The sequence below is a fragment of the Argiope bruennichi genome, chromosome 4 (assembly GCF_947563725.1).
Source record: "Argiope bruennichi chromosome 4, qqArgBrue1.1, whole genome shotgun sequence".
NCBI lineage: Eukaryota > Metazoa > Arthropoda > Arachnida > Araneae > Araneidae > Argiope > Argiope bruennichi.
The window spans coordinates 123,575,701-123,595,206 of NC_079154.1; the positions used below are offsets into that span (position 1 = coordinate 123,575,701).

The 19,506-nt window shown below is 25.5% G+C and overlaps 1 protein-coding gene across 1 annotated transcript in view; it reads left to right on the top strand.

Annotated features, from left to right (window-relative positions):
- LOC129965870 (uncharacterized) overlaps nt 1-19,221 on the top strand; it is a 32,296-nt gene extending 13,075 nt beyond the window's left edge. The window contains exons 7-17 of the mRNA XM_056080121.1: nt 670-804; nt 953-1,020; nt 1,564-1,686; nt 3,327-3,409; nt 6,255-6,474; nt 8,320-8,450; nt 9,547-9,653; nt 9,791-9,893; nt 9,977-10,119; nt 11,126-11,300; nt 13,111-19,221. Coding sequence (XP_055936096.1) covers nt 670-804; nt 953-1,020; nt 1,564-1,686; nt 3,327-3,409; nt 6,255-6,474; nt 8,320-8,450; nt 9,547-9,653; nt 9,791-9,893; nt 9,977-10,119; nt 11,126-11,300; nt 13,111-13,236 — 1,414 coding nt within the window. The 3' untranslated portion in view covers nt 13,237-19,221. The remainder of the gene's footprint in view (nt 1-669; nt 805-952; nt 1,021-1,563; nt 1,687-3,326; nt 3,410-6,254; nt 6,475-8,319; nt 8,451-9,546; nt 9,654-9,790; nt 9,894-9,976; nt 10,120-11,125; nt 11,301-13,110) is intronic.
- Nucleotides 19,222-19,506: the final 285 nt, after the last annotated feature.

The following is a 19,506-nucleotide window of genomic DNA, read 5'->3' on the forward strand; positions in this document are numbered from 1 at the left end:
TTTATTGATGAATTTATTAAATGCCTCTTTATTATTGAACAAATTTAAAATGATCTTGTACCATCAATTTTAATAATTGCCAAATAATCTCTTAATGTAAATTTTCCTTTTATATTTCATATAGTTTTAAGTGTAAATTTTTGAACATTAAATATTTATTTATAAAATTCCACATTAAATAAAAATATTTCAACGTGTGCTTTTGTCAGCATGTAATAAATTTAGCAATCTTGAACTAAATTACTAACCTTATTTATCTCTCTTATCACTATAATCAATAAGTACATAAAAACTTACTGAATACCACACTATTTAAAGTTCACTATTGCTAGCTTTTATTGCATCTACAAATTTCAATTAGCTCCTAGTTCAAGGTATTATTTTAAAATTGACTCTAACTGATCTGTAATTTATGTTAACTTATTATGATTTACATGAAAATTTTAACCATTAGTTCTATTAGTATCTGTATAATTTTCATAAGTGTCTTGATCTTTTTCAAATTATGTTAAAATGGTAAATATTTATTTTTTAAAAATTAAGTTTTGAAATACTAAGTAGGAGTGATTTCTTTTGAAAAAGACTTTTGGATTCTATACCAGTTTTACTAATTTATAACCATGATCCCAAATTCCTTTTAAGCTTATTTGATTTGCTTTCATGTTTTAGAACTTTTCAGCTTCAAGGGAAAATAAAATTGACTCTTCCAAATTTTCTTCAGACAGTTGGCCAGTTGAAATTCAGAGGCACATCAAGTTTATTCAGAACTCCAGAATCAGTATTAATGGGGATTTTTAATAAAAAGTAATTGCTCTTCTTTTTGTCTTTGCTAAATTATCAGACAAAAAATATTAAAAAGTACAAGATATAAAATTTATAATAAAGATTTATTATTGGTGTCAAACTATCTTTTATTAAAAAGTCTTTTAAATACATTCAAAAATTCTTTCAGTGGTTTTACCATTCAAGCTAAAAGTGAAACTTCTCAGCCAAAGAAAAGACCTAGAGAAACTTCTCCAGGTATGTTACTGTATTAATATTCTTTTATTTACCATATTTGTAAAGCTAGAATTTAATTATAGATTTTAAATGCATTTTCTGAAGTGCTAGAGGTCTGAAATTCTATACACATATGTATTCTCAATAACAGTAAGGTGTTTTAATATTTTTAGAATTCAATTCTAAATAAGTAATAAATTAATTAATTTCATTGAAAATTTGGTTCCATGCAAATAACATCACCTTCTAATGAATCTAAAGAAATTGACTTCAAAATTTCATAATACTATAATAATTATATATAATATATAAAATACCATAATAATATAATTATATTAATGTATTATAAATTAAAGACTAAAAAATAATTGTTTAAGCATTCTTATTTTTTGTATACTAATAAAAGTATTTTTAAAAACAATTTTGCTGAAATTGATTACTTTATTTATCATTCTACTTTCAATGGCTTTTGGAAAACATTATTTTTGTTAAATATTGGAAACTTTTTTAATTTAGAATTTTTTTAAAAATATTATATACAGAATTTAATATATTTTAATCTAGATAATATCCTGGAAAGACTGAATGGAGCTATGTTTGAAAAAAAGTATGATTTAGCTACTCACTCTGTTAAAGTCAGGCGATCTGGTACCTTAGTTGGAGTAAATTCACTTTGGGATATGGAAGGTAAGATTTATAACTTCTTCTATTATATGAAAACTTTTCATTGTTGATTTTGAATACTTATGTTAAAAAAAATTGTTTGTTTAAAAACACTTGTTTAAGAATATTATTTATGGCTTCACAGGAATATTTTCTTGTTAAGCATATTTTCAGCTGTCTGATGAGACCTTACATAAACTTAAATTAAGGATCTGAAGTTTTATCTAAATAATTTAACCAAATTTATGTATAATCAATATCTGCAGGAAACCAAGTAGTTGCCAAATGTGCCTAATCTCTACTTGTAATAAAGAATATGTGTGTTGGCACTCTGCAGGTCAGATCATTTGCATTAAAGCTACTAAATATATACCTCAGAAGGCTTTTTGTGTAAAATTTTAATTAAATATCTAATTTATTAAAAAATAAGGTGAACATTGTTGCCCTGAATTTCAAACTGTTCTATTATTTCATTAAATATTTGATCACATGGTTTTTCTTCTATTGTTTAAAGTTAATAATGAAGAATTTTGTTTAATATTTTTATAATTTATGAGAGGAATAAAAAAGTTAAGTTACAGCATTACAAAATTTAGAAAATAAATGAATTGGATATTTACATTTTTGACCGCACTATGATATCAGAGAATTGATCTTCATTAAAAAGATTCATGTAACAATGAACAAAACATATGTAAGAATATTAAAGTAACAAAATTTGAATGTCTGGCAATTTTATCCTATATTATATATGAAGTTATATTGAAATGATTTAATTGAAATAAAATGTAACAAATATTCCTGGCAAAGCAGCTGCTTGCCAAAAGTAACTAGTTCTGTAATAAATGTTATAAATTTTTAACAAAATATATTTTACTTATATTAATTTTTGAATATTGTGTTGTAGATGTTATAAAAATAATATTTATCAGGACCTTACTTTTTCATTTTGTGACAAAATTATTGCAAACAAGTATAGAAATTAAAGTTGAGGTCATATTTTTTCAAATATTTTATTTGCATTTCCTATCTCTATGTTTTGGTTACTGTTTTTTAAAGAAATTGAGCCACACAAAGCATTATTATTGGACAAATTTTCCTTTGAATTTTAATAGCGTTAGTTGGATATATAATTTTTTCCCCTCTCATTTGCATTTTTTTAGATTGATTATATGTTATTCAAACTTTAGCATACATTTTACTAAAAGATGAAATATTGCCATAAAAACTAATTACCGATTTTTCAAAGTTTTTGGAAACATTGTCCCAGTTAATTAATGACATAAATATTGATAGGAGCATGCAGTGGTCTAGTAGTAAAATGGCTTGTTAATGCATGGCTCCATAAGAGATATGCTTTAAGTGGACATGATGCTTGATCTATCCATGTTGATGTGATACTGAAATTTTGATTTTGTGGCCAGTTCACGTGTGGTTCTCATCATCTGGCCATAGTTCAAAATTTCAAGATCTGTCCAAAATATCACTTTTATAGCTTCAGGAGGCTTTTGTATTATTATATGGGTAGTACTATTATTGTCTAATTCAAATTAAAATGAAATAATGCATGATAAATTACTTATTACGGATTAATAATATATTATTTGATTGATAGTAAAATGTTAAATCTTTTTTTTTTTTTTTTTTTTTCTTTTTCTTTTCAGGCACAGCTGCATTGAGTAAAACTGTTAAATTCTCTTCAAAACTAAGAATTGAAAGAGTTTCATCAGTGGATTCCTTTAATTTGGTAAGCACTTTGTAAAAATTATTCTGATTTTTTTTTTTTTTTTTTTTTTGTAACAGGAAAAAGCATTTTGTAAGTAATTTTTCATTTACCAATTTAATTTTTTTTAAATAAATTTATTTTTTTTGTTTATTAAAACTTTTTTATTAAAAATTTTTTATCCTCTGCCCCTTATATTTCTACTATGAAATGGAGAGCTTGTTTTAAATATCTTATTCTAAAAATGATAATAGTTTGCATTTAAACTCTTCAGTATATAATGAAGAAATATATAATGTTTCTGTGCTTATAAATACCCCCAATAAAGTCTATAAAATTGATACAATATTATGCTGAAAAATGAAAAGTAATTGTAAAAAAATAATTTTTAATGTTACATAGATTAAAAATATATTAATCTGGTTTTTTTAAAAAAGTATGCTATTACCTAAAAGTATGCTAAACTTGAATTTTTTCAAGTGATAACTGATCAAATTTGATATTAGATTTTGTGCTATCAAGATTTTTGATCAACATCAATATTCAAGATTAACAAACTTGGTGAAAAGACAATACCATATCTTAAGTCTAATCCAGTTTGTAGGCTTTACTTTTAAAATAATTACTATGAAGAAATGATTTAAGAAATAAAAAATGCAATCATAACCTGCTGTAACTATTTTTAAAAAACTTTGATGTTTTCAACTATAAATTATCATTATATAGTTGGATGCATTGTAGTTAATTGATTTTTTATCATATTTATAAAATAATCTTCTTTAGAATATTAACTCTATTACAAAATATATCTGACACAAATATTGTTTTATTATTCTTATATTCCACTAATTCTTTCTTCTCTGTTCATTTGTTTAGTCTTGCACAATTTTTCCACTTTTGCCTGGAAATTCAAATTTTAGGTCAAATCATAGATGTGTAATTAAGTAGAATGCATGTTTACAAAGTCAAGAGAAATCAAAAATATAGTATGAGTTTAATACTTACCACAAAAACTGAAGTTTTGTTTCCTTTCTCAAGACCCTATAAGGAAAGCCCCTAATAGTTAAGGTTCAGAGAGAATTAAATCAAAGCCTTGCGATTGATATTTCTTTTATTCTGAAGTCCAATAACAATGCTAGCTGTTTTTATTCTCATCAGTTATTGCATTTATAAAACTAAATACATTTCACTGAAATTACTTGTTATGAAATCTGCCAATCATGGTACTTAAAAATTTGACATTTATAAAGTAATCACTAAAAAATGATTTTTGGAAATTCCTTATGTAATAACAAAAATCTTTATTGTTAAGCTTCATATTGAAATACTGAGATTAACTTTTATTGCCTCAAAAAATATTTGTAATTTCTCAGATAAAATACTGTTTTATTATATAACAAGAGACTTAAATTGCACATTTGAATTATAATAAGGGAATTGTTGGAATTGACTACATTCCCTTATTATAATTCCATTAGATAAGGGGACAGAAGATTAGATTCCATGAAGATAAGGTGGCTTATCTTCATTCTAAAATTCTGAGTAAAGATCACTACAATCCAAGTGACTGCATTTTCAAGTGAAGATCTTTTTAAAAGCAAAAGTACATTAAAAAGTAGAATTAATAAGTGGTTGTTGGATGGAATGCTATCATGGTTAGTATATTGGCTGCCTCATAGTCATTTTCTCTCTGTGTATTGTTATTCTCAAACCTGAAAGAGGAGCTGCAAATGTGCTTTTCCAAGAAGTTCTTTATTATTATTTGCATTCTATTTCAAAAAAAATCTGATTTACTATATGTAAATATAATAATTAAAATACATTTACATTAAAATACATACAATATACATTTTGTTCTTTATTTTGGCTGCTTAGCATGTACAATGACAATGCTAATTCTTTATACATATAAAAAACCATGTTACTACATATATTTTTCACATGTATAATTATGCAAAAAAAAAAAAAAAAAAAAAAAAATGCACTGCTTTGATTTTTTTTATGTAAAAATTCTCAAAACATTTTAAGAACATATTCTTTGTGATTTCATTCAGCTATGGAAATTTAAAAATGACATGGGAAAAAAATGAAATAAAATTTGTTTTAGTTTAACCCAAAGTCATTTTTTGTTATTTCTATTAGTTACTGTAAGAAGTTTCATTTTATATATCGTTAACATTTCTGTTATTTACTATTATAATAATTGTATGCAATATACTTATTGTTTTAAACACTGATTGCAGCATGTGAATGTAATTTTTTGTAACTTCTCTATTTCAATGGTCTTAAACATCCAATTTTCAAAATTATTGTTCTCCTAAAGATTAGATTGAAAGAGTTGACTTTTTTACAATCACAGAGCTGAAATTTCTTTTTAACTATCTCAGTTTTGGGCCAGAAAATTATGAAAACCGACTCTATCAAAAGCCCATCATGAACATTGGTCTGGTCCTTCACTAGCATCATGCAATGGTTTAATAAAAGGTGGTTCAAACTGAGATAGTATCCCCTGCTTAGCCATAGCTCTAATTTACAAGATCTATTTGCACTCAATTTATGTTATCTAGTGCTTTTTTTTATTTATTTTGTAAGGCTTATTTTTTGCTGGCAAAATTCTAATTTTGATTTAAAGTAAATATTAATGAGCTCTTTATTGTTGTAACATTTTTGTTGGCTTACACCCTATATTCATGTCTTACAAAAATTTTCCTAAAGCAGTTCTAATGTAATTTGAAAGTGGAAGAATAATTTAATTTTTAACTTGATAAAAAAAACTTAGTGTTTTATGCTTTGTAGATATATGTATGCTTGTTTTATTCGAAATGCCATGTTAAATGATCTTTAAAATCCTTTATTTTGTTTTATCCAGCAATCTCAGGCCAATGAAATGTTGCAAGGACTTTCTTACTTTGAGCACTGCATAAAAAGAGACCCCACTTCCAATCGGACACCAAAAGAAGCTTTCAATTGGGGAAATACAGACCGTGAAGCATTGGGGAGATGTCTTATAAACCTATGTCGTACAGTTTATGATATAATCAGCAAAGAAGACAGGTTACTTCATGTGAGCTCTCCTGCTTATGTGTTGGGTGAGTGAACAAACTGTTGATTAACTTTTATTAATTAAACTTGATTAAATTGACTTATTAATGTATTAATTATTTGATTTCGTTCTTTGAGACCTAAATAGTTTTTGAATACATGTAATTATTCATGTAAAGAAATTTGTATTAATTATTATGGTAAATAGGATATGTAATGAACACTAATATACTACTGCTAGTTATCTAAAGGCGTTATTAAAATAATGGAAATTACTATTCATATTCAGGGTCTTTGTTTTTACTCTGTCCTGCCTTAGTGCCTAGTGTACTTATTAACAGAACCACCACAATAACAATGTAGAAATTGTAACTTTATTACATAATGATCATTTATGGCCTTACCTTAAACCTTTTATATTGGAGGTGTGCTTTATCATTGAAAATAGAGTGGATACAGCCCCGTCACTCCTGGAGGAGCAAGAATCCACTTAATAATCTGGCAGCTTCTCATCTACGTATTCATGATGTCCCTTTCATTTTGAGTTAATAATAATATATATTTATAAAGTACTAACATCTTTTGCATACAATTAGGCTATCCGCATTAAAAAAAAAAAAAAACTTGATCTTTCTACACCATGCGGGTAATTTAATTATCAGTGCAGGGAAAATCAGATCTGACAAGATAAATAGGCAGACATGGAAGAGTCCATTATTCTTTCAACAATGTCAAGAAAATAGAAACTACAATTTAAATATACAATGAATTAAAATTTAGAAAATATGAAAACTAAAAATATTATAGAATTTAGAAGATGTAACAAGTCTGAGAACAAGTATATGAAACTCATGAGTAATATTGAGATTTTTAAAGAATCAAAAAAATATAGCAGTGATAATATAAACTATAAGATGGAGAATATTTTAAACGAAAATAGTAAGTTAATAGTAATTTAAATAAAAGATAATTAAATGTAATATTAATAAAAACAATAAATAACATACTTGAGATTATTATATAACATTTTTAGCAATGCATAATATGTTTCATATTATTAAACTAGAAAAGTGTTATATGTAATAGAATTTCCAACATATTTTATCAATATTCTTTATTTCTCTGATATTATGTTGTGCCAGTCAGAAAATTCTCATTGATCTCTAGCTGTGTGGGAAGAATTTTTCCTATATTAGTTTATTTGGAGCATTTATATTTAAACTAATGATATTTCCTTCATCTATTTCATAATCACAGATTTTCCAAAGAAATGACTTTCATATGTCAAGAAACAACCATTAGTTTATAAATATACATGCAAATATGATCGATTGTGGATTTTAAGAAAAGGCAACTTGTAGATATTTGGTGAACTCTCTGTCATTGTAATCATTAACAGAGAGAGTATTTGCTCTTTGAATTATAGTGTTAAAGACAATGACCTGCATACCACATAAAAAGGAAAATATCTGCCAAATACAATAGTTGATGGAAACCAAAGCTAAATGAAAGGGATCATCCAATGTTGAGACAGTTTATGACATCTAAATAAGAGATTTGCAGCCAAAGAACTGCAGAAAATAAGAAGTTATTGTATTGTGATTTGGGCAGGAATCTTGTGGCTGCATACAGGCCCTGTTAGCATTCTTAAAAAAATGTGTAACCATAAATGATTATAGAAACATTTTAATAGTTTATTTGAGCTAATTCAAATTTATAAAAAAAAATTGGCCTGCAATTAAAATTTCCTTTATTTTACGATGAATATAGATTAAATGTCTAATTTTTTCTCTGCTTCTATAGAAATGAACGTTCCATTTATAATATCATAGCTTACTTTCATTATAAAAGTAGAACTTGCTAAGTGTAAATGAAGTTTTACATGATTACAGGTGATATTCATGGTAATTTCTCTGACCTTGTGTGCTTTGAAAAGACTCTTTGGCGCATGGGACCTCTCTTAACTCCTGCAAGTTTTCTCTTTCTTGGAGATTATGTTGATCGAGGTCAACATGGAGTAGAAGTAAGTTTTGTGTTTACATCATGACTACTCATAAAATATTGCTGTTTTTAAATATTCATCATTTTGAAGAAAATCAAGATCTGTTTAGATTTCAAGAACGCTATTCCCAAAAGTAGCACGATACATGTATATATTTATTTCCTATTATTTTTGTGTTTGTACATAGCATTTTTTTGTATTTGTATTTTTTTCGTTTTTTGTCCTATTCCTTTTTATTATTTTTATTATTTCTATGTTTTTGTTAATAATTTTATTATTTTTCTGAATTTTGTAATAATAAACAAACTGTAAGTCCTTTATGTAGATTAGCATAAGTTTTCAGTTTCTCTCTGATAGTTTGCTTAATAAGCCAAAGCCATTTCCGATTTGGATTTCAAACAACTCATTCCTCTCGCTTTCTTTTATGAAATATAAGACCAACCAACCAGACCCCTAATCAAATTTTAATCAATAAATGTCAGATGTCGAACATAAGTCACAGAGATGGATAGCATCTTTCGACGTCTCTCCCACTTTATGCACATTATACCATTTAAATAACCAGTGGGTTATAGTTGCAGAGTCTTGAAGCAGTGTTGTGTATTTAAATACAAATAGACTAAAGGTAATTGAAAAGCTTGTATATTTTATTAAAGAAAGCAATTAAATAGGATCACTTTTGAATCATTCAATGAGTAAAATGAATTTTTTGGGGCATGGAATCAGAATTTTTTTTTCTTTGTAGAAAAAATTTCAAGCATTACATTTGCTAGCTATACAATAAAGACTTTTTTACATAAAATATTCTATTACATAAATTACTATATTAAATGATATATTGCTTTAACTAGTGTTTAACTTTGTTTTTTAATTCAGATTTGCAATATGATGAACTTTTTCTTATTATAAAAAGACACTTTACATGAGTAAAAACTGCATGTTGCATATAAGTTTATATTCAGAAACTGTTTTGTGAAAATAGCAGTTTAAAACTTTTAATTATATTTGTTTAGCAATTTTTTAATTTTTACTTCATGAAAATTTCTTATTTAAATATTCACTGAAAATTATTTTATATTCCATGTAAAATTTATGCATTTTTTTTTTTCCCACACAGGTCATTGCCTACCTTTTCTCACAAAAAATTTTAGCTTCAGAGAAATTCTTTCTGTTGCGTGGAAATCATGAAGTTCGCCAAGTTCAACAGATGTTTACATTTTATAGGTAACTTAAGTTCAAATTTGCCAATTTTAAAAACTCAATAAACAAGATTGATATCACTTTTTCATCCATATTTTCGTAAAATATTTATTCGAGATATTAGTTCATGTTTAAATATTGATATTAAACAACAATTTTAGAGAATGTTTGTCAAAGTTTGGTGAAAGACTTGGAACTGAAGTATGGAATGCCATAAATGATTGTTTTGATGTTATGCCTCTGGCTGCAGTAGTAGATGGAATGGTATGTTTGTTTTCTTCTCCTTTTTTGATAAATTGAATTTATTTGTTCATTTTTATAAAAATAATAGCTCTTTTCATCATTAGGTGTTTTGTGCCCATGGAGGAATCCCACCTCCCTGGTTTGGTGGTGGGTTGATCAGTGTCATCAATGAAATACCAAAACCTTTACCAGATCCTGAAAAAGAAAGCCCTTTAGCTTGGGAATTGATGTGGAATGATCCAATCAAGTACTGTGTCCAAAACTTTCAATTTTCTTTCTTAGATTCCTTTTTTTATAAATGCTTTTAGTAGACTGAAGGTTCTACTATCTGTAAAAAAAGTAATGTTATTTTAAATAGCAAACTGGGAATTTATTGTCTGGCATTGGATTAAAGTATTTTTTAAAGCTTTATTACAATGGTTAGTAAGGCCTCTGAGATTTATCTGTTCTTTGAAATTGAACCATTTGAATTTGGTTTTCATAATAGCATCATTGTCTTGTTAATCTATTAACTACATATGATGAATTATTCCATGACCAAATGAGGTTAACAAGTTAAATACTTTTCACTCGTGAGTTGTTGATTTATTCGCCTTTAAAATTTGTTGTACATGGCTTGTGGTTGATTGTGAATTAATAACTTAAAAATATATTTAAGCTAAATTGCAAATATTTTATATTTTTTTCGTATTTTAATATAATGTATAATTTAAGAATATTTTTAAAAAAATGTTTTTATTAGTAGTTTTAACTGACAAAAAGGGCAATTAATACATAGAATTTTTCAGTCTTAATTAATTATTAATTTTATTTATTCAATATGTTATGAAATAATTGTCTATATTTAATATTTAAAGTTTTATAACAATTTTTTTTCTAAAGTAATTATAAATTGAACATGAATTTCCATGGTTCTTCAGAAATTTCCTTATATAGATTATTTACTTATTATTATTATTATTACAAAATAGTGTGTAAAAAGAAAAAAAATGATATCGTTGAAGATTAGAATGCTGTCATTTATTTAATTACTATGGATTTTATTTTTATTTCTATTTTGCTATAAAACCTGGGGATATAGCTAGAAAATTTCAGTAATAGGCAAATTCTTATATTTATTTAATTATTTTATAATTATTTCTTTTTATTTATTTTTGAAACTCATTTTAAAAATGAAACAAAGCTATAAATAAAAAAGCTTAATTTATTGACTCTGGTATCATTGAGATTTCTCTATTTTTTTCACTGAATAGCATGGACAGTGTCACTACACCAATCGATGATAAACCAGATTCTATGGGTTTCTTGCCAAATATTAAAAGAGGAACTGCTCATGTATTCACAAGTGAAGCTTTGGAAAATTTTCTTAAAACGAATGTTTTATCTCATGTCATTCGAGCTCATGAAGTGCAGCAAGCAGGTTTTAAAGTGAGTTTTTTTCTTTTTTTCTTTTTGTATAGCTTTTGTAAATGTATATAGTTTTTATAATTAACACTTGTTTTATATCAGCAGTCTAAGGCACCAGACTCAAGGATCAATGCTAATTAATAAGTTAACAAATTGTTTTCCTGATGCAAATTGATAGTTAAATATATTCCTATTATATATTTTATACTTACATATGAATAAATTATAGCTTAATAGTTAGTAATTTAAATGTTTTTCTATAAATTGTCAGTTGTAATCATTCTTATTGTACACATAATGCAAATTTTTCAAAGCAAACATTGAATTTAGAGCTATCAAATTTAACATGTAATTACTTTTTGGCCTATAAGTGCTCATTAAGTGATAGTTTTTCAAATTTTTTGCATATTATCACCCAAAAACTATTTTTACTCCATTATAAAATTAAAAGAACATTAGCTTTTCAGTGATATTAGTTTTATTTTCATGCAATGTTTTTTTTTTTTTTTTTTCCTTTATCTTTACTAAATTTTGCAATATTAATTTTTAAAACATTTCATTTTTATATATATCATTGTTGTAAAGAAATTAAAATGATTTTCATTTTTTTTCCCATCAAAACCTTCTTTAATATGCTTTTGCTTTTGTACTATGAAAAAGTGTAGACATTAATTCTAAAGCTAATTTTTTTTTTTTTTTTTTTTTTTTTTTTACCATTTTTAAGCTCTATTATCATATTGTAATGTTTTGATGCTGCTAGAGAGGTGTGAAGTTTGGGGAGAGATTTATTAAATATTTTTGTTATGTCTAATTACTTTTCTCTTCAAGAAATAGATATTCTTCTGTTAACTGCTTTACTATAAGACTCCTGTATTTTTTTTAAATATCATCCTAACTTTTAAGGCATGCATAATTATTTCAAGAATTATTATTATTTTTTTTAAATCTTGTATGATAAGTTAATTTTTTTTAATAAATTGGTGCTGAGTTAATCAAAAACTATTAAGTTAAATTATTTATTTCAAACTCGGGAAATTTGCTATTATGAAGTATCCAAAGTGTTTATTGAACTTACAGTAGTTTTTGCTGAAGTTTTATAATAAATTGATGAGTACTTTTTTAAATGTTAATGCATTTAAAATTGCCATTTGTAAGTGATATGATGCAACACTTTGCTAAAAGTTCATCATATATTCCTAATTTCTTTGTACTTTTTATCAAATTTTTTGGAAAGTGATATTCTGAATATAGGAATAATAATTTTCTATTCTAATTTGTAGAAAAGAAATAAACATATCTTTAGTAGCGCAAAATTTTGTGAAATGTGTAAGCTCATATATATTTCACTTTTTTTGATAATAAGTACCTGGAAATAAATTAAAACTACCATGGTGTAAATATAATTAAAAATATTGACTACTGCTAACTATTAAAAATTATTGCTATTTGCAGAGGGGAGGAAAATCCAGTTTCACTGTTATACTGCTGTGCAAAATTTTAATATAGTTATGAAAATATATAAAAAAAAGCTATCCTTAGATTTTGAAAAGCATATTTATAGCCAAAATAATATTTAGTTAATATTTTCTCTAAAAAAAGATGTTCAAGTAGATATTAAAATGTGCTGCATGTTTGACAATCTGATAAAAGTAGTAAACACAAATTGAAATATTTTTTTCATGATTGATTTTCTATTACGAGTCATTTTGAATTTATGGTTTAACTTTTATTTAGGATATCATTGTAAATTGTTATATTTCATTGAAGATATATGTATATACTTACGTATATCATGTTTCTAAAATTTAAGTTCCCAAATATCCTGTTTCAGGTTCAATTAAATGGAAAACTTCTGACAGTTTTTTCATCTTCAAAATACTGTGGAGGCTCAAATGAAGCAGCCTGTATACTTGCAGACCGTTTAAAACTACGAACAATTCGACTTGATACCTCATGAACAGTTCTTCACTTTGTACATGTAAGATTTTTAATGCCAATGAATATTTTAACCAAGTGTTAATCCGACAAATTTTTGAAATTCATGAGCTTATTTATGTAAGTACAGATACTGTTTTTATCTCATCCTTTGTACAGTATTAAATAAAAAAAGAACCATGTTAGATTGAAAGAATCTATGATGTATGCTGGTTTTTAAAAATATACTATATCTATATTGCACATATAAATAGAAATTATATGTTTTTATCTTTGGAATAAACTTTTCAAATTCCTTTGCTTCATTTGAAAAATTATCTAAATAATGTACCAATGTAGCCAAGACTTTTCTTTTCTGTTTCTAAAAGATTTTGATTATTAGCCTTAAATTTTATGGGTTCTCTATCTACATGAAGAATAACATTTTCACCGTATGCAACAGTGAGGGCAAATTATGAAATATTTCAAGTCCAAATAGGATTTCAAGAAGAGAAAAAGCATTTTTTTATTAAATAAAACTAGATGAAGTTATTTTAATATACATGGGCACAAAGAAATATTTTCCAATGTGAAATATGTTATTTGTTTTTGTTACAAATTTTTGTAACAAAAATAAATATCCTACCTACATATATATGTAGATACTATTCTATAAGTAGAACCCCAATCTAATTGTTACATAGAATTGATGGGAATTTATTTCAAACATCACTAATGGCTTTCTACTTATACATAATTCCATAATCACTCAAATGATGTATGATGAATATCACTAATCATATAAGCCCAAGTTTACAGGCCCTATTCTATTTTCATAAAGCTGCATCCCTTTTATTTAGGTAAACCATAGTGATGATAATTCCTGGTAAGCATGCCAACTGATGATTGATTGTCAAATGCTAGGAAAATACCACAGTCTTGTAATGTCTTAATTTCAAGAACTTAATTTTAATTGGAAGAGGGCCAAAATCCAGTATTTTTTCATTCATAGAATATGTATAAATATGTCTTGATGTTTACACAAAGGGCAATGTTATGTTATCTTGAATATCAATTCAACTGAGGTTCAATATATTTATTTTATTGTTTTATAACTCAAGCCAGTTGGTTCTTCTTTAGGGCTGTGACACCCTCTGAAATTTCTTTTAATTTTGTTTTGCTTATTTTACCAAATTTTTTTTTAAAAAATCCTCTTAACAACAATATATATATATATATATAAGAAAATCAAAAATATATGCATTATGAAATTTCAATTAAAATTAAAATTTATTTATGAAAGCAAACTAAAAAAATTAAAGATTATTTCCGAATAAAACTAAAAATGATATAATTGTATTTAGAGAGCACTAATGCTGCTACTATTAAAACACAGATGAACTTAACCTAATAAGTAAAATTACCAAGTCAATATTAGTGAAAAGAATAAATATAGAATTAAAAAGGAAGAAATTAAGAATCCGGCCTGAAGACTTTCTCAAGGGTCACCCTCAGGCACGGATTCAAACAAGGGATTTTTTCTGTTAGGGGTCTGACTTTGTCCGACAGTATTAACCCCTTGTGACCCAAAAAGCCCCTGAAATTGAGGCCTTAGAGATAAATCATTTTTTACAGAAATAGAACAACAAATTATAATCTCCAATTGAAGCAAAAATTATAATAATATAAACTATAAAAGAACACTCATAGAAACAAAAAGGAAAGAACATACCAGCAACAGGTAAAATCTCTACAAAAAAGGCTTTTATCATGTTTCCTGCATCCTTACTGCATAAAAACGCCACATCATTTAAAGCAATAAACAATTGGAGGGTCTCAGCGCCATCTATTGAGTTAGTTGACATGTAACCGAAAATCTATTTTTAACCCTGCCAAAAGTCCTGTATGAAGTCATTTTTTCTCTTGTTAGAACTTCCATATTGCAGTTGTTTCTGAGAAATTCATTAGTAGTGAAGTTTTTAATGACATTATTTGGTGCTTCAATATAAGAAATTTTGGCATTACAAACTCTTTTAATCTTATTAAATTGTGAGAAAATTAAATTTTTGGAAATTTTAGTGTTTAGATTAGAATGGTAATTATTAAGCTTAATTATTTTAAAGTTGAATTCATCCCTTTTATCGTAGATTCTTAATTTCTTCCTCTTTAATTCTATATTTATTCTTTTCACTAATATTGACTTGGTATTTGGGTTTTCACCTAGCTCTGATGGAATGTACCTGCTTTAATATTGTTTTCTTTTGTATTGTTTTAATACTGTTTTCTTTTATTTGAAGTCATTCATAAAAAAAATATAGTGATATTTCTTAAAATACAATTTAAAAACTTGCACTATTCAGATGTAAAGATGTTTTTTTTTATGAATTGCATTCTCTTATGAAACATGTTTATGCCATTATTTGTTTCTGAATTTTGCTGGAATGAAGCCAATTTTGTTGTTATATAGAGATTTCTAAAATGGAAATATCTTGGCAAATACTATATAGGTTTATTTAAGCATTAGTATTATGCAGAGTGCTGAATCATGCATTATACTTACAGAAAGAATGTAGAAAAGCATGCTGAATCTAACATATATTAAATGTTATAGTATTAAATAACATACTAGTAATTTGTTAGGAAAATTTTTTAAATGCTTCAACAGTAAAGTTAAAGTGCGAGTTATTGTTTCATAATTATATTTATTGATATCATTTATTTAATAAATTTATTATTTTAGATATACAATGAAAATAGCATTTTTATGTGTATTGTTATTAAAGCAGATTTATAATTGTTAAATATTATTTTTCACACAATTTATTTTAAATGTGTCATTTAATATTTTTATTAAATCATTTCTTGTTTTAAATCTTTTTGTGTAATTGTAAATTTTATTTTTCTCTAAACACACGAATTACCTCATATCCCTTTACTGATTATAATTGTGTTTAATAATGTGATGTGACAATTATAATGTTTTGGTTTGTGTATGTGCCACTTACTTCTGAATGTGTGATTAACTGTGTTAAAATTGAAATCTTTTATAGAAATTAAAATAGTGAAAATTTGTAGATTTACTCTTAAATTAATCAGTAAGGCAAGGAAGGCACTGTGCAAGTTAAAATATGCTTAAGTATAGGAAAGATGATCAAAATGATTGTGTACTTGAAAGGGGGGGGGGAATTAGATTGTGTTGTCTTATAATGTTCCATTCTTCTGTGATTCCACTTTTGCAGTATATTTGTTTTGTATATGTTTATTTCCATCTGTTAGTTCCATTATATGTCTCATTAAACCATCTTACACTGCCACATGTTATCATTTCATACAACATAGGAATTTCATTTTGATAATTGTTTTTAAAGTGCTTAATAACAGTTCTATTGGCTGTACTTTGATGATCATTGATATTTCCAGGAAATTAATATTTGATCTAGTAGGTAAATATTCATGAATATTTATCAATTTTATCTATCTCCCATCCTAAAAAAATTTTGAAAGAAATGTGTAAATATGTTTATATATAAAATAAAAAAGTGCAAATGCTTAATGAAATTAAATCCTTTGAAGAAAGTGATATATTGGGAGTTAGAATTAAAATAACTATTCCGAGCACTGTAAACAAAATAAGAAAAATAATTGCTCCTAAAAATGCTAAATTATCACTGCATGCATTTCAGAACCTTGAGAAATGAATGATAAAAAAAAAAAATTCCAAAAATGAGTGTTAGTAAAGAAATATCTACCTCCCATCCTAAAAAAATTTAATTGAATAATTCAGTTATTGCCATGATGGTTATTTATTAATTACACACTATTAAGAGAATCCAATAAATCATAAAAATGATAATGGTCTCGGCCCTTCCTCCCAAGTAGTAATAATTTATCATTACATATAAAATAAAGATTTCTAAGATTAAAAAAAATCGATTTTATTGAATGTTTCATTTTCTATTATCTATGCTGTAGTTTTATCTAATGTTAGTTCTAACATCTTTGTATTATTATTTTCTATTTTTGATACTCACAAACAGGGACTAGACAATATTCATTTCAAATAGTAAACATTAAAATTTTTATTAATTTGTATTTTATTCATTTATAGTTAATCTAGTTCTGAAATAAGATATTACAAAAATCCACGCACATCACAGCTACAAAGAAAACAAAACTATGATCTGTAATAGCTATCAAAACTATTTTTTATTGAGAAATCAACCATTAACTGTCTTTGAATTCTGTAAAATTTTATCTTTTGAGTCAATTGAAGATGAGGAAGTACTATTTTTCTATTATATTATAAATATTTTCATGTGATAAATGTACATTAAAAATTAATAATATACTCATTGCCTAATATTCTGTTCTTCAAGACAATATTTTAATATCAGGTGTTAGGAATTATTTTCATAAATTTTATTGACTTTTTGGCAAAAAGTAGCTTTTAAAAATAAAATATTACATTGAAAATTTATTATCTAACTTTCTAGTTGTTTTATACAATAAAAATATATTAGATTCCAGTTAATAAACAAAGTGTGTTATAAAGTTTAGTTTTGGAATTGGTTTCAGTTGGTCCAGAAAAACACTTGTGTATTAAACTGCATCCCAGCGATTAAACACTATAATATATATCACTAAAGATTAAACATTTATAATCTCTTTTATAACCATTGTCTACTACCAATTTCAGGCAGGAGAAAAATACTGCCTACAAAGATGATTGTCTTGCCCTTGGATACTGACTTGAAAAATATCAGTTAGATGCAACAACATTTTTATAGTCAGTATTGCAAATCTTGAATAGGTCAAACTCTAGTCATACATTATTATTTAAATGTAACAGAATTTGTAATCCATACAAAATAAATTACTATCACAATTATTTATCTTGTATTGGTTTTATTTTCTGTTTATTTCATGTAAATAAATTGACTTTTCAGGCAGACAATAAAACAAAGGAATGGTATTAATAGAATGAGAGAGCAGAATGTTCTTTCCTTTAAAATAAGATTATGCAATTTCAGAGCATCACTGAACCATGAATAGTACAATTTTTATTCGCTTTTATTTTCGATATGTTTCCGGTTTGTAGAGACAAAATTTTGCAATACATTTTATATTCATTTCTTGATGTAATAAACTTCTGAAATGCTATATAGTTACATGTTCCTAATTACAATGCAATATTTTAATATTTTCTGAGCATCATGTGATTACTCATTATTAAGTTTTGATTCTATATAAAGAGTGCCATTTGTTAATGAAATTATGAAAAATTGATTATAAGATTCCATAATTATAATAATCAATTATGATATATATTTCAGAAATACATTTTTATTAATGTATTAAAAAGAAGACAGTCATTTTTCTTATCAAACATTTGTATGTCATAATGAAAGACAAAAAAATTGTATTATGCTGAAATCAAGCTTCAATGAATGGTCATGAAGAAAAGTCCTAAATATTCATTAAGAATTAAAATTTAGTATGAATGTGATTAAAATTTCAATTTCCTTAAGAGTATTTCTATCAGTGCTTCACAAATTAGCATTTTTCTTTTGAAATACTGATTTTTATTTAAAAATAATAATTTTCTCAATTTTGTATACTAATAAAAATGTGATTTAACATTTTTTTTTAACTTTTGCTGTCCATTTTATAGTAACAATGTTGTATAAAAAGGAAGATTTTACATCAGATTGTGTTTAAAGCACTGTTTCATGAATTATCTAAACTATGAAACTATTGGATGAATAGTTTCGAACTATCTGCTAGATACTGATGAAAAAAAGACATTTGATGAATTTTATATACCACTGACATGTCTTTGGAAGATTAATGTCGATCAAAAAATGTTATGTGCTGTATATATTTCCCCATTGTTGATGTAAGTGACTCTTATCTTGCATTATACATTGCCATAATAACTTTTATTTAAATGTACTTTAAACTTTTATTTTGTCTTTTCCAGATTTTAATATGAAATGTTGAATGAAAATGTATATTTCTGTTATTATATTAAAACCTGTATTTATATATAATTGATTTCTCAAAAAATAAATCTTTATCTGAAGTGTTCTGAAATCTTAATTGCTCTAAGGCTTTTGCTGGTATCTCTATGATTTTAAAATTTAAAACTAAAAACACAAACGTTTTGTTGATACATTGAAACTTCATTCTAAAAATGGTCATGCTACCAGCCATAATACATTTAGTGTTAATCAAATGCTCCAGTGAAAAGGGAAAATATTAAATTTTTTCAAATTCAGAACAATAGAGTCTTTTATTTCATGATCGAATTCTT